The sequence below is a fragment of the Theropithecus gelada genome, chromosome 5, assembly GCF_003255815.1.
Source record: "Theropithecus gelada isolate Dixy chromosome 5, Tgel_1.0, whole genome shotgun sequence".
Classification (NCBI taxonomy): Eukaryota; Metazoa; Chordata; class Mammalia; order Primates; family Cercopithecidae; genus Theropithecus; species Theropithecus gelada.
In genome coordinates, this window is record NC_037672.1 from 95,867,933 (window position 1) to 95,884,767 (window position 16,835).

Below are 16,835 nucleotides of genomic sequence, written 5' to 3' on the forward strand. Positions count from 1 at the left end.
GTTTTAGAGCTAATTCCAAGTTTGGGGTTAACCACCAGATTGGATTATGCCATTCAACAAAATAAAACACGATAGGAAGAGGTGCAGCTAACACTCCCTAAACTTGCCCACTCACCCATGCTCTTTGGAGTCATTACCCTTAATCTTTTTGCTCTACTCCAAGAGAATCTCCACCATTGGTTTGCAGGGGTGTATAATCATTTGGATTTCCCTGGGCCATATTGGAAAAAGAATTGTCTTGGGCCACACATAAAATGCATTAACACTAACAATAGCTGATGAGCTTAAAAACACACACACACACACACACACACACACACACACAACGCAAAAAAAATCTTAAACACCGTTGGCATTTGAAGAAGAAGAGAAATCTAAAAGTTTAGAAAAGTGCATTGGCTCACGCCTCTAATCCCAGCACTTTGGGAGGCCAACGTAGGCGGATCATTGTGGTCAGGAGTTCCAGACCAGCCTGGCCAACATGGTGAAACCCCATCTCTACTAAAAATACAAAAATTAGCCAGGCATGGTGGCACGCACCTGTAATCCCAGCTACTAGGGAGGCTGAAGCAGGAGAATTGGTTGAACCCGGGAAGCGGAGGTTGCAGTGAGCCAAAATCGTACCACTGCACTCCAGCCTGGGTGACAGAGCAAGACTCCCAAGACTCTGTCTCAAAAAAAAAAAACTTGGAAAACATACTTGGGGGAATAATCAAGGAAAACTTCCCTGGTCTTGCTAGAGACCTAGACATCCAAGTACAAGAAGCTCAGAGAACACCTGGGAAATTCATTGCAAAAAAAGATCATTGCCTAGGCATATTGTCATCAGGTTATCTCAAGTTAAGACAAAGGAAAGAATCTTCAGAGCTGTGAGGCAAAAGCACAAGGTAACCTATAAAGGAAAACCTATCAACTTAACAGCAGATTGCTCAGCAGAACCGCTACATGCTAGAAATTATTGGGTCCCTATCTTCAGTCTCCTTAGACAAAACAATTATCAGCCAAGAATTTGTATCCAGTGAAACTAAGCTTCATAAATGAAGGAAAGATACAGTGTTTTTCAGACAAACAAATGCTGAGAGAATTCACCACTACCAAGCCAGCACGACAAGAACTGCTAAAAGGAGCCCTAAATCTTAAATCCTGGAAACACATCAAAACAGAACCTCTTTAAAGCATAAATCTCACAGGACCTACAAAACAAAAATACAATTTAAAAAATTGGGAGGGTATACAGGCAACAGATAGCATGATGAATGGAATAGGACCTCACATCTCAATACTAACATTGAATGTAAATGGCCTAAATGCTCCACTAAAAGATACAGAATTGCAGAATAGATAAGAATTTACTAACCAACTATCTGCTGCCTTTAAGAGACTTACCCAACACGTAAGGACTCACTTAAGGTAGAGGGGTGGAAAAAGACATTCCATGTAAATGGACACCAAAAGTAAACAGGAATAGCTATTCTTGTATCAGGCAAAACAAACTTTAAAGCAACAGCAGTTCCAAAAGACGAGGGACATTATATAATGATAAAAGGCCTTGTCCAACAGGAAAATACCACAATCCTAAATATATGCACCAAACACTGGAGCTCCCAAATTTATAAAACAATTGCCAATAGACCTAAGAAATGAGACAGACAGCAACACAACAGTGGGGGACCTCAATACTCCACTGACAGCATTAAACAAGTTATCAAGAGAAAAAGTCAACAAAGAAACAATGAATTTAAACTATACCCTAGAACAAATGGACTTAACAGGTATTTACAGAACATTCTACCCAAAACTGCAAAATATACATTCTATTCATTAGCAAATGGAACTTTTCTCCAAGATACACCATGTAATACTCCACAAAACAAGCCACAATAAATTTAAGAAAATTGAAATTATGGCAAGTACTCTCTCAAACCACAGTGGAATAAAACTGGAAATCAACTCCAAAAGGAGCCTTCAAAACCATGCACATACATGGAAATTAAATAACCTGCTCCTGAATGATCATTGGGTCAACAATGAAATCAAGATGGGAATTTAAAAATTCTTCGAACTGAACAACAATAAATGATACAACCTATCAATACCTTGGGGATACAGCAAAGGTGTTGCTAACAGGAAGGTTTATAGCCTGAAATGCCTACATGAAGAAGTCTGAAAGGTCAGTAAGATACAATCTAAGGTCACACCTCAAGAAACTAGAGAAACAAGAACAAACCAAACCCAAACCCAGCAGAAGAAAGGAAATAACCAAGATCAGAGCAGAACTAAATGAAATTGAAACAAAAAGAGACAATACAAAAGATACATGAAACAAAAAGCTGATTCTTTGAGAAGATGAATAAGATTGATAGACCATAACCAAGAAAAGAAGAAAGAAAATTCAAATAAACTCAATTAGAAAAGAAATGGGAGATATTACAACTGACACCACAGAAATACAAAAGGTCATTCACAGCTACTATGAACACCTTTACATGCAAAAACTAGAAAACCCAGAGGAGATGGATAAATTCCTGGAGAAATACAACCTTGCTAGCTTAAATCAGGAAGAATTAGATACCCTGAACAGACCAATAACAAGCAACAAGATTGAAATGGTAATTTTAAAATTACCAACAAAAATGTCCAGGACCAGACAGATTCACAGCTGAATTCTACCAGACATTCAAAGAATAATTGGTACCAATCCTATTGACACTATTCCAAAACAAGAAGGAATCCTCCCCAAATCATTCTGTGATTAGTATCACCCTAATACCAAAACCAGGAAAGGACATAACAAAAAAAGAAAACTACAGACCAATATCCCTGCTGAACTTAGATACAAAAATCCTTAACAAAATTACTAGCTAACCAAATCCAACAACATATAAAAAAGATAATTCACCATGATCAAATGGGTTTCATACCAGGGATGCCTGGATGGTTTAACATACCCAAGTCAATAAATGTGATATACCACATAAACAGAATTAAAAACAAAAATCACACGATCATCTCAATAGACGCAGAAAAAGCATTCCACAAAGTCCAGCATCTCTTTATAATTAAAAATCTTAGCAAAATTAGCATACCAGGGACATACCTCAATATAATAAAAGCCATCTATGACAAACTCACAGCCAACATAATACTGAATGGGAAAAAGTTGAAAGCATTCCCTCTGAGAACTGAAACAAGATAAGGATGCCCACTCTCACCACTTCTATTCAACAGTACTGGAAGTCCTAGCCAGAGCAATCAGACAAGAGAAAGAAATAAAGGTCATCCAAATCAGTAAAGAGGAAGTTAAACTGTTGCTATTTGCTAATGATATGATTGTATACCTAGAAAACCCTTAAGAGTCCTCCATAAAGCTCCTAGAACTGATAAAAGAATTCAGCAAAGTTTCCAGATACAAAACTAATGTACACAAATTAGCTCTCCTATATACCAAGAGCAACTAAGCTGAGAACCAAATCAAGAACTGAACTCTTTTACAATAGCTGCAAAAAATAAAATAAAATAAAATAAAAATACTTAGGAATATTCCTAACCACGGAGATGTAGTTTTACAAGGAAAACTACAAAACACTGCTGAAGAAAATCATAGATCACACCAACTAACGAAAACACATCCAGTGCTCACCGATGGGTAGAATCAATACTGTAAAAATGACCATACAGCCAAAAGCAATCTGCAAATTCAGTTCCTGTTAAAATACTACCATCATTCTTCACAGAACTAGAAAAAACAATTGTAAAATTCATATGGAACCAAAAAAGAGCCTGCATAGCCAAGGCAAGACTAAACAAAAAGAACGAATCTGGAGGCATCACATTACCTGATTTCAAACTATACTATAAGGCCACAGTCACCAAAACAGCATGGTAGTGGTATAAAAATAGGCACATAGGCCAGTTGAACAGAATAGAGAACCAAGTAATAAACCCAAATACTTACAGCCAACTGATCTTTGACAAAGCAAACAAAAACAAAGTGGCGAAAGGACACCGTATTGAACAAATGGTGCTGCGATTATTGGCATAGAAGAATAAAACTGTTGCCTCATTTCTCACTTACACAAAAAAAATCAACTCGAGATGGATCAAGGACTTAAATCTAAGACCTGAAACTAAAAATTGTAGAAGATAATATTGGAAAAAAATCCTTCTAGACATTTGCTTAGGCAAGGATTTCATGACCAAGAACCCAAAGCAGATGCAATGAAAACAAAGGTAAATAGCTGGAACTTAAGCTAAAGAGCTTTTACATGGCAAAAGGAACAGTCAGCAGAGTAAACAGACAACCCACAGAGTAGAAGAAAATCTTCACAATCTATACATCTGACAAAGGACTAATATCCAGAAGCTACAGTAAACTCAAACAAATTAGCAAGAAAAAAACTAACAATCCCATCAGAAAGTAGGCTAAGCACATGAATAGACAATTCTCAAATGAAGATATACAAATGGCCAACGTATGACAAAATGCTCAGCATCACTAATGATCAGGGAAATGCAAATCAAAACCACAATGCCATACCACCTTACCCCTGCAAGAATGTCCATAATCAAATCAAAAAATAATAGATGTTGGCATGGATGCAGTGAATAGGGAACACTTCTACACTGCTGGTGGGAATGTAAACTAATACAACCACTATGGAAAACAGTGTGGAGATTCCTTGAAGAACTAAAAGTAGATTTACCATTTAATCCAGCAATCCCACTATTGGGTATCTACCCAGTGGAAAAGAAGTCATCATACGAAAAAGATACTTGCGCACATGTTTATAGCAGCACAATTCACAATTGCAAAAATGTGGGACCAACCCAATGCCCATCAATCAACGAGTGGATAAAGAAACTATGGGGCCTGGTATGGTGGCTCACGCCTGTAATCCCAACACTTTGGGAGGCCGAGGCAGGCAGATCACGAAGTCAGGAGATCAAGACTATCCTGGCTAACATGGTGAAACCTCATCTCTACTAAAAATACAAAAAATTAGCCAGGCATGGTGGCAGGCACCTGTAGTCCCAGCTACTCGGGAGGCTGAGGCAGGAGAATGGCGTGAACCCGAGAGGCAGAGCTTGCAGTGAGCCGAGACCGCTCCACTGCACTCCAGCCTGGGTGACAGTGCGAGACTCGTCTCAAAAAAAAAAAAAAAGAAAGAAAGAAAAAAAAGAAACTATGGTGTGTGTGTATATATATATGACGGAATGCTACTCAGCAATAAAAAGGAATGAATTAATGGCATTCACAGCAACCTGGATGAGATTGGAGACAATTATGTAACTCAGGAGTGGAAAACCAAACATCATATGTTCTCACTTATAAGTGGGAGCTAAGCTATGAGGATGCAAAGACATAAGAATGACACAATGGACTTTGGGGACTCAGGGGAAAGGATAGGAAGGGGGTGAGGGATAAAAGACTACAAATATGGTGCAGTGTATACTGCTTGGGTGATGGGTCCACCAAAATCTCACAAATCGCCACTAAAGAACTTACTTATGTAACCAAACACCACCTGTTCCCCAATAGCCTGTGGAAATTAATTTTTTTAAAAACTCACAGAAAAATTTCATAATGTTTTAAGAAAACTACGAATTTGTATTGGGCCACATTCAAAACCATCCTGGGCCGCAGGTAAGACACGCTTGGTTTAGAGTTTTGGCAAACCATAATTGTATTAACTGATTTACAGACATGATCCTGGCACCTGAATTTGGAACGCTCAGATAAATTCCTGTTATATGTAGTAGTAAGGCTAATGGAAACCTTAATTAATCTAGTATCTTCAGTATCAACTAACAGAATTATGTAACCAAACCATTCATGGACACAAAAATATGTCCAGAGGAAGATGCATCCCAGCTTCTTACAAACATCTGAATTTAGGAGCCAGAACTATTTAAATGCTATAATATTTAATAAATTTGAAGATTTTGAGGCTCTTCTGTGAATTTTATCATAGATCCGCCTTTCCCTTATCTAACCTCCTACTTCTCGCCCATCCCCAAAAGCAGAGTTCAAATGCCCATCACCATGCAGGTTCTTTGAATGATGAGAGCTATGGCATGGTACCCTTTTAGGAAAAGGTGGGTGGGGGGGTGTGTAGCAGAAAACAACTTGAAATTATATAGGATTGTAACTTTATAGTTACATATTACAACTTTAGGATTACAATTCAATACCTTTATATATCTTTCCTACAATTGAGAGTATACTGCTGCTAAGCAGCAGAGGAGCCTTGATTCTCACACTTTAATAATCAGAACTATAAAGTATATTAATTGCGTGAGTTCCAGGTCAGAGCTGTTATTTTCAAACTTAACCAACATTAAAGTAGACATGACTACTTTTGAGCAGCAGTTCAAGTTTGTTTCATCAAATTATAATCCCAAGAAATCTTCCACAAAGAAAGAGTTGCATAGGTAGATTAGTTATGGAAATAGTAAATTATTTTTTCTTTGCCTTTGAGATTCACAGCACACATTAATACTAAAGAAACCTTTTTAATTTTATTTGAATCCACTGATTCCCAAACTGTTTGACCATGGATCCTTTTTGCAGGTGGCATCTATTATTACACTGGACATACTTTGGAAAATACTGTTCTGGAATAAGTTTTTAAAATAATTAAACACCAGGTTCAAATGTATTACATTCCTATAGATCCTTAGCCAGCTATGTGAATCACAGCTCTCTCCTTGTGTTGTTCTTAAACTTTGAAGATCGTGCCCCACGCTGAATTCCGTCTTAGAGTTCAACCCTTCAGAAGTTTGCACTGACTCACAAGGTTTCGTGCCGCTTAGTCATCTCAGCCCTTTGCAGTGTATTCCTGTGCTGATGCTCTTAAAGTCACACCTTTCTTTGAAAGAATGCCCTAGTCTAGGACTGCTGACCAACTACCTGAATCTTCCAGTTATAGACATCAAAAATGTAAAGAGGAATATAGGTTGCCTTTATACCAGGAATATAAAAACTCCCTGCTATCAAAGCCAGCACTTTTCTTTACCCTTTAAGAGTAGAGAATTCTTTATCAGTTACCAGGCTAAAAACTTGTTTAAACCAATGTATTTAGTCATTTGCTCATTCATCCAACAAACATTTATTTAAATCCCATATTGAAAAGGCTTTGATGATACAATCTTGAAAAAGAAAATTTTTGTTAAGTGGCTCACCAACTTAGTGGCTATGCCAACCTGCAATCTTATAAATTACCTCAAATCAAAGCCTATCTGAAAATATTCCGTTGTGATCAATATGACACAGTTTTCAACAGTCTTAAGCTGGGTTGATTTCACTAATCAAGGGCAAATTGACCAAATGCTAAATAGATGAAACTGTTAGCATGAATAATTTGCCTTAGTTTTATATTATTCTAAAATTTAGCTTTCTATAAGAATAGAACTATGAAATAAAATACTGTTTCAAACTGCACAAAGCATCTCCAGAATTTTTAAGAACAAAGACCCAGTAATCAGCCATCCTACCTGGGCTTGAGCGTTGGCTTTACCACTTATGTTCTGAACTTGGGCAGATGACTTAATCTGAGCTTCAGTTCCTTCATCTGTATGAACAGGAGATGATATCTAGCTAATGGGATTTTCTGCAGGATTAAAATGTACTGATATCTATAAGCTACTCAGTACAGTGTCCAGTTCGAAGTTTTTGCTCTATAAAGGGTTGCCATCAGTATTATTCTGTCACATATGACAAATACAATGTTTTTTCTGTTTTTTATCCCATATTCTGTAAGGCAAAGTGATTCCATAGAGTAACTATTCAATAAACATTTGTTGAAGTAGTTGATGAGAGGACAGGAAATTTTTTTAAGTTCTAGGGTACATGTGTACAACATGCAGGTTTGTTACATATGTATACATGTGCCATGTTGGTTTGCTGCACCCATTAACTCGTCATTTACATTAGGTATTTCTCCTAATGCTATTCCTCTCCCCTCCCCCCACCCCATGACAGGCCCAGTGTGTGATGTTCTCCGGAGGGCAGGAATTTTAAAAAGGAGATACTCAGGTGTCTGTTCTGGAAAAGTGAGATGAAAAGAAGCTATGCCTGGCCAAAGAGAGGGCACTGTTCATTTCTGATGTACACATTTCCTTAGTTCATTCCCTGCTCTTCCTTCTGCTACACTGGTCTTTTAAGTGTGATTAGAAACGTAGAGGACAAAATGACAGTTCAAGCATCTTCCCTAAATGATTGCATATGTATCTGTTCATCTCTTGTGGTATTCTTTTTTCAAGCTCTGTTGTGATTTTTATAAAATTTTTTACTAAGAATTCTGTATCTGTTTCACATAAACTGTTGCTGAGTAAACAGTAAATTGGGGAGGTTAGAAAAAGCTTTCTAAAACAGATTGATGGGAAAAAGTGTATTAGATGCCAGAACACAGCTACCATAAAAACTTAGTTCTTGGACTCTATTGATTTAGCATGTTTGATCACTAAACAAGTTTGAGCTCAAAGCAAAGATACTATCTAAAAATAGTTTCCTCAAAAAATTTTTATGAAATGGAAGCATAAAGGAAACCCTTTAAAAATATTTTAGCAAATTTGAAAAATATTTGCTAAAAATATTTTAGCAAATTTGAAAAATTTGAAAAATACAATTAATTTTGAAGCTGACTCAGAGGCTGCTTTTTTAAAATATCCAGACCTTCAAATTATTAAAAATGTGAAAATAGAGAAAATTATTTTTAAAATATTTCTATTATTGAGACCTCCCACTACATCAGATTTAGTTCAAGAGTTCTAAGACAATGGAACCCTCAGTGGAATGAAGACCAAAATGGGTACTAGAAATAAAGGTGGACATTGTTTTTTTCCATCTAACTTTTGCCAGATGGTCTTATATATCTTTTGTGTAATAACTTTGTAATAACAAAAACCTATGAGATATATACTTACATCATTCCAGTGACATGGAGATATTACTGAGATAAGAGAGGTTCAATAATGTGCTCAGTCAGTGGGATTTATTGAATCCAGAGCTTGATGTCTCCTCTGCCATGGAGAGAAGACAGAGCTCTAAGCACCATGAGAAATGAAGGCAGATGGAGAATTTTAAGTTCTGCTCAGTCCTTTTGCATGTAATTCAGTTTTTATATTTGTAAGATTAAATCAAGGGGTAAAAAGTACTTTACCCTGGAACATCTGCAGAACAACTACCTGGCACTATCATGAAAATTTAAAAGTAACTTTTTTTTTTTTTTTTTTAAGAGGCAGGGTCTTACTCTCACCCAGGCTGGAGTGCAGTGGCGTGATCATAGTTCACTGCAGCCTTGAGCTCCCTGGCTCAAGCAGTCTCCCACCTCAGCTCCCTGAGTAGCTGGGACTGCAAATGTGTACCACCATGCCTAGCTAATTTTTTTATTTTTTGTAGAGATGGGGTCTCACTGTGTTGCCAGGCTGGTCTCAAGTGATCCTCCTGTTTTGGCCTTCCAAAGCACTGGGATTACGTCCTGAGCCACCATGCCTAGCCGAGAACTTTTTTAAATTCCAAGTTTTATTCTTATTTGTCGATCCCAAGGTAGGTCAACATTTGAGGCAATGGCACTTTTACTTCTTTGGCTTTGGTAGCTTCTAAGCCTTCTGTTTTTTTAATATGAACGGCAGTGGTCTTTTCTACTTAGGCAATCTAAGTTGTCATCTTTTGATGAATGTATTTAAAGCTAAAAGCTTTTTCCTTCTGTGGAGAAAAAACTATGATTAAATCAAATGATTCATACAGGACACTGTCACAAAACCACTCAACAATGAGTTGACTGATTTTAATGCATGTTCCTAATGTTTAAAATTAACGTTTATAATTCTCTGATATTTATTTATTGTAGGATGTAATTAAAACCATTGTGCAGAGTGGTGGCATCAAGCATTTAGTTACCATGGCAACTAGTGAACATGTAATAATGCAGAATGAAGCCCTTGTTGCTTTGGCATTAATAGCAGCTTTAGAATTGGGTAAGTACCCCAGTGACAAACTTATTTTCTTCTATTTTTATCTTGGATGAAAGGAAGCATAGAAGTGGAGTTGAAGTCAGACAGAACCTTGACTGGAAGCATTTTACTAGTATCTGTACTGTTCTCTGAATCTATGGAAATCATTCCGTATAGGTTGTTACAGCTGTCCCCTTTGGCTGTGTTTTTGGTAACATTTTTAGGGCAATGCGTTAAGGTAAGTTTAACTTTTAAATAATGTCTCAAGTTACAGCCGCTTAGAGAATAGAGAAAACATTTTCAGCAGGCTTCACAGAGAAACCAAACAATATTTAGAATATGACAGCATATGAAGAGTCTGCTACTCTCCCCGTGACCCAGGCTTTCTCTTCCATCTCTGCTCATTCTCTCTACTACCGATTCTTTCTTGCTGTTCTCCTTCTTCATCACCGTGACTTCTGTTGCTTGGTAGCATTGCCTTACTCTAATGTCTTCTGTGTTACTCTTCTGTGTGTTTTGCATTCAGAACTCCCCCAAAGCAGAGGCTAAATAATTTCATTAGTTTCAGTTTAACATAGCATTTTTTGTTTGTTTGTTTGTTTTTTTGAGACAGTCTTGCTTTGTCACCCAGGCTGGAGTGCAGTGACGCAATCTCAGCTTACTGCAACCTCCGTGTCCTGGGTTCAAGCAATTCTCGTGCCTCAGCCTCCCGAGTAGCTGGGATTACAGGCATGCACCACTGCGCCTGGCTAATTTTTGTATGTTTCGTAGAGATGGGGTTTCACCATGTTGGCCAGGCTGGTCTTAAACTCCTGACCTAAGGTAATTCACCCACTTCAACCTCCCAGATTACTGGGATTACAGGCGTGATCCACCATGCCCGGCCCTAACATAGCATTTCTAATGGGCAGAATTCATCATGAGAAGCTAATTCATAGGCATCTAGTTTATGAATAGCATCAACTAGATGGCTTAGGAGCCAACCCAAGACAGTCAGCCAGGGATGGTATAATAGAGTCACATGGCCTGTGGTTAAAGCCTAAGGCTGCTTTACACAAAGAGGACTTTACGCTTAGTAGGGATGTCCTATCCAATTCAAAGCCATTTGGATAAATACTGTTAACTGATAGCCTCTTAATTCCCACTGATGACTTATATCCATAATTCTCACACTGGGGCGAATGGACCCTCCAACCCCAGTTCCAGGAAGGGGAAACACTCATGTATTTTTTTATGTGCATAGAGTGTGTAATGATCAAGTCAAGGTGTATAGGATATCCTTCTCCTTGAATGGTCTATTGTTGACTGGAAGCCTTACCAATAACACAGTCAGTGAACACACATTTTGTATATTATATACTATATTCTTATAATAAATCTAGAGAAAAGAAAATGTTAAGAAAATCATAGGGAAGAGAAAATATATTTACTATTTATTAAATAGAAGTGGATTATCAAGAAGGTCTTGATCCTTGTCTTCACATTGAGTAGGCTGAGGAAGGGGAAGAACAGAAGAAGGGGCTTAGTCTTGCTCTCTCAGGGATGGCAGAAGAGAAGAAAATCCAGGTATAAGTGAACCCACACAGTTCAAACCTATTTTGTTGAAGGGTCAACTGTATATTCTTTGGTGAAATGCCGATTTTTGTCTTTTACCCTGTTTTGTTTTTTTGTTTTGTTTTGTTTTGTTTTGACTATTGAGTTTTGAGAGTTCTTTATATATTCTAAAAGTTTATAGTTCTATATTTTACATTTAAGTCTGTAATCCATTTTGAGTTAATATCGGTGTAAGGTATGAGGTTTAGGTTAGGGTTCATTTTCTTTGTCCCATGGATGTCTAATTGTACTAGCACCTTTTGTTGAAAAGCTTTCTTTCCTCCACTGAACTGATTTTGTACCATTATCAAAAGTCAGTTGAGTGTATATGTGTGAGTCTATTTCTGGGTCTTCTATTCAGTGCCTTTGACGTAAGTGTCTATGTTGCCACCAATAATATGCTATCTTGATTACTGCAGCTATAGAGTAAGCCTTAATACTGGATAGAGGACTTTCTCACACTTTATTCTTCTTTATCAAGATTGTTTTAGCTATTTTAGGGCCTGTGGCTTTCCATATAAGTTTTAGTGTAAGCTTGTCTATTTTCTATAGAAAATCTTGCTAGGATTTTGATTGACATTGCATTGAGTCCTTATCTTTTACTTGTGGAGGAAATTATGTGATTTATAGGATTTGCTCCAAAATAATTTGAGATGGTTGAAAGTAGGTGAATGAGACAGATTGGCCATAATTCTTTAAGGTGATAAGTGCATAATGTATATTATTATACCATCTTTTCTGATTTTGCATGTGTTTAACATTTTCCATAATAAAAAGTTTAATTGTCTCATATTAAAAGAAATGTGTTAGTATTAAATATTAAGCTCAAACACCTGAAATGTCTACTGAAATCTAGTTCTGTTTATTCTTTTCACGTGGTCTGAATTTAATATTATTTTTCTGGGTCATTATTATTTATCAGTTCCATTTGGAAGGTTTCATATGGTCAATTTCTGGAAAAGGAAGCAGCGTTTATCCTGAGGGTACTGGGTTCATACACAGTAGATATAACTTATACTTTGTTTTATTTTGTAGGCACTGCTGAGAAAGATCTAGAAAGTGCTAAACTTGTACAGATTTTACATAGACTGCTAGCAGATGAGAGAAGTGCTCCTGAAATCAAATATAATTCCATGGTCCTGATATGTGCTCTTATGGGATCTGGTAAGTATTCTTCTGTCATCTGATGTCCATAAACATATGGTTCACATTAAATATTAAACATGGAGTAATAGTAGATGATGGCTTTGGGTTTTAAAGCCATTAGAAATTAGTTTATGGAGGTTATAAGATTGCTTTTTTCCCCTGTTACTGTAACCACTCATTTCTTTATGGTGATAACATTGAAAATCTCTTCTAGCTGTCTTGAAATATACACTACATTGGTATTTTCTAGCCATCCAACTGTATAATAGATAGAATTACTTTTCACTTAAGATATTCCCAAAAGAGTCTTACTACAATAGAAAGTATCATATAGTGAATCTAGACAACATTCAGTATTGCAAAATCAGTAAGTCTCATGAACCCTAAAATGTTATTTTATAGCAAGCACAGGTTCTGATTTTGTATGCCATAATATTAACTAAGGAATTTGTTTAGGAGGCCAGGCACGGTGGCTTATGCCTGTAATCCCAGCACTTTGGGAGGCTGAGGTGGTGGATCACTTGAGGCCAGGAGTTTGAGGCCAGCCTGGCCAACATGGTGAAACCCCGTCTCTACTAAAAATACAAAAATTAGCCGGGAGTGGTGGCACACACCTGTAGTCCCAGCTACTCAGGAGGCTGAGGCAAGAGAATCGCTTGAACCCGGGAGGCAGAGGTTGCAGCCGAGAGATTCTGCCACTACTCCAGCCTAGGCAACAGAGCAAGACTCGGTGTCAAAAAAAAAAAAAAAAATTGTTCAAGAAATCATTGGTATATCTTCTATGGACATTGGCATATCTTAGTATATGTTCTGTGGACACTTGAAAAGAGTGTGTATTGTGCAGTTATTGGGTACTGTTGTATAAATGTGAATTTGATTCTGTTGGTACTAGTGTCAAATTTCCTGTATTCTTGCTAGTTTTCCAGTTAATTGTTCTGTCAATTGTCGAGAGGAAGGGTGTTGAAGTTTCCCGCTATAATTGTAGATTTGCCTATTTCTCCTTTCTGTTCTGTCCATTTTTGCTTAACATAATTTTCAGCTCTGTTGTTAGGTACCTACACCTTTAGGATTGCTGTGCTTTCTTGAGGGATTGACCATTTTATCATTATATAATGTACCTCTCTCTGGTATTTTGCTTTGCTCTCATCAACTTTATCTGACTTTAACATAGCTACTTCTGCTTTTTATTATTATTACTATTTTATTTTCTTTCATGTGCCACTACAAGAAGCCATCCTATTTTCTTTTGAATAACATTCACATGATCTTTTCCCACTCTTTTAGTTTCAGTCTGCTGTATTGTATTTGAAGTGAGTTTCTTGTATGCAGCCCAAAGTTGTATCATTTTCTAATCTACTCTACCAGTCCCTTTTGTGTATTTAGACCATTTACATTTAATGGGATGACTGATATGGCTCAAGTCTGCAATCTTATTTTTGTTTTCTGTTTGTCCCATTTCTTCTTTCTTTTCTTTTTTTTTTTTTTTTTTTTTTTTTTGAGACAGAGTCTCACTCTGTCGCCCAGGCCGGAGTACGACGATCTCGGCTCACTGTTCTTTATTTCTGACTTCCTATGGGTTAAACATTTTTTAGTCATTTACATTTATTCTTCCTCATACATATATATATATATATGTGTGTGTGTGTGTGTATTTTTTTTTTTTTTTTTTTTTTTTTTTGGTGACAGAATCTTGCTCTGTTGCCTAGGCTGGAGTACAGTGGCGTGATCTTGGCACACTGCAACTTCCACCTCCAGGGTTCAAGTGATTCTCATGCCTCAGTCTCCCGAGTAGCTGGGATTACAGATGCCTGCCACATCACACCTGGCTCATTTTTGTATTTTAGTAGAGGCGGGCACTCTGTTGCCCAGGCTGGTCTTGAACTCCTGACCTCAGGTGATCTACCTGCCTTGGCCTCCCAAAGTGCTGGGATTACAGGTGTGAGCCACCACGCCAAGCCTCTCATATATATCATTCTTAAATATTTCTTCTACATATATTAGAATCACATTAGACAGTGTTACAACTTTTCTTTCAACCACCAAACGTATTTCAGAAAACTCTTTGAAAGAGAAGGGAAGCCTATTGTATTTAGTCACATTTTTAGATTTCTTATTTTTGTTATATCATTCCCTTTCTGTTTAGAGAACTTCCTTTAGCCATACTGCTAGCAACAAATTTTTAGCAAAAAAAAATTTTTTTCTTTCGTAATGAAAGGGAAATGACATTCTCAAATGAGAGAAAATGGGTATAGGATTCTGGATTCACAGTTCTTTTCTTTCTTTACTTGAAAACTATTGTGCCACTTTTTTCTAGCCTCCCTGGTTTCTGATGAGAAATCCGCTGTGTTCCTATGTGTGTTTTTTTCCCCTGTAGGAAACGTGTCATTTTTGTCTCTCAGGACTTACTTTGCGTTTAGTATTCAGAAGTTTGACTATGATGTGTCTTGGCGTGAATTTCTTTGGGTTTATCCTGTTTGAGTTTGCTCAGCTTCTTAAATTGACAGGTTTATGTCTTTTGCTAAATTGGGAAGTTTTGACTATTACTTCTTCAGGTACTTTTCAGCCCCATTCTGTCCACTCTTTCCAGACCTCTGATGACACTGATGTGAGATCTTTAATTATAGTCTTGTAGGTCCCTGAGGTTTTGTTCTTTTTTACCCCCAGATTATTTTCTTTCTGTTGTACAGACTGAGTAATTTCTATTGTTTTATCTTGGAAGTTCTCCGATTACTTTCCTTGTCCCCTCTATTCTGATGTTGAACCTATTTTTATTTCAGTTATATATTTTAGTTCAAAAATTTCCATTTGCTGCTTCTTTATATCTTCTATTTCCTTGCAGAGACTTTGAGTCTTTTCCATTTGTTTAGGCATTTTTTTTTTTTTTTTTTTTTTTTTTTTTTTTTTTTTTTTTTGAGATGGAGTCTGGCGCTGTCGCCCAGGCTGGAGTGCAGTGGCCGGATCTCAGCTCACTGCAAGCTCCGCCTCCCGGGTTCCCGCCATTCTCCTGCCTCAGCCTCCCGAGTAGCTGGGACTACAGGCGCCGCCACCTCGCCCGGCTAGTTTTTTGTATTTTTTAGTAGAGACGGGGTTTCACCGTGTTCGCCAGGATGGCCTCGATCTCCTGACCTCGTGATCCGCCCGTCTCGGCCTCCCAAAGTGCTGGGATTACAGGCTTGAGCCACCGCGCCCGGCTGTTTAGGCATTTTTAGAATTGTGGTAAAATATACAAAACATAAAATTTACTGTTTTAACCTTTTTTAAGTATATAGTTTAATGGCGTTAAGAACGTTGCTGTGCAATGACCACCAGCATCCATCTCCAGAACCACCTTCATTTTCCCAAACCGAAACTCTGTACTTATTGACCAATAACTCCCCATTTACCCCTCCCCACAGCCTCTGGCAATCACCATTTATTTTGTGTCTCCATCATTTGACAACTCTAGGCACCACATATATGTGGAATAATCAACTTTTGCCCTTTTTTGTCTAGCTTATTTCACTTAGGTCTTTAAGGCTGATCTGCATTGTAGCACATGTCAGAATTTCATTTCCTTTTAAAGCTGAATAATTTTCCATCATATGTATATATCACATTTTGTTTATCCATTCATCAATCCATGGACATTTGGGCCATTTCCACCTTTTGGTTTTTGTGAATAATGCTGCTGTGAACATTGGTATACAAATATCTCTGAGTCTCTGCTTTTAATTATTTTTGGTATATACTCAGAAGTGGAATTGCTAGATCATATGATCATTCAATGTTTAATTTTTTGATTAAATACTGTTTTTATTAATTAAATAGTGTCATACTCTTTTTCACAGTGGCTGGACCATTGTACATTTCTACCAGCAGTACACATGGATTATAATTTCTCAACATCCTCATCAATATTTGCTGTGTTTTAGTAATGGCCAAACTTATGAGTGTGAGGTGGCATCTTACTGTGGTTTTTATTTGCATTTCCCTAATGATTACTGATGGGAATCTTTTCATGTGTTTGTGGGCCATTTGTGTATCTTCTTTGGAGAAATGTCTATTCAAGTCTTTGGCCATTTTTAGAATTGAAGGGTTTGTTGTTGTTGTTGTTGTTGTTATTGTTGAGTTGTAAGAGTTTTGGTTTTTTGAGACGGAGGTTC

At 37.3% G+C, this 16,835-nt stretch overlaps 1 protein-coding gene across 6 annotated transcripts in view; it reads left to right on the plus strand.

Annotated features, from left to right (window-relative positions):
* The window catches only part of RAP1GDS1 (Rap1 GTPase-GDP dissociation stimulator 1), a 172,965-nt gene that overhangs the window by 153,610 nt on the left and 2,520 nt on the right, over positions 1-16,835 (plus strand). For all 6 annotated transcript variants that reach the window (XM_025385352.1, XM_025385354.1, XM_025385355.1 and 3 more), the window contains 2 exons: positions 9,852-9,978; positions 12,583-12,711. In XM_025385352.1, coding sequence (XP_025241137.1) covers positions 9,852-9,978; positions 12,583-12,711 — 256 coding nt within the window. The remainder of the gene's footprint in view (positions 1-9,851; positions 9,979-12,582; positions 12,712-16,835) is intronic.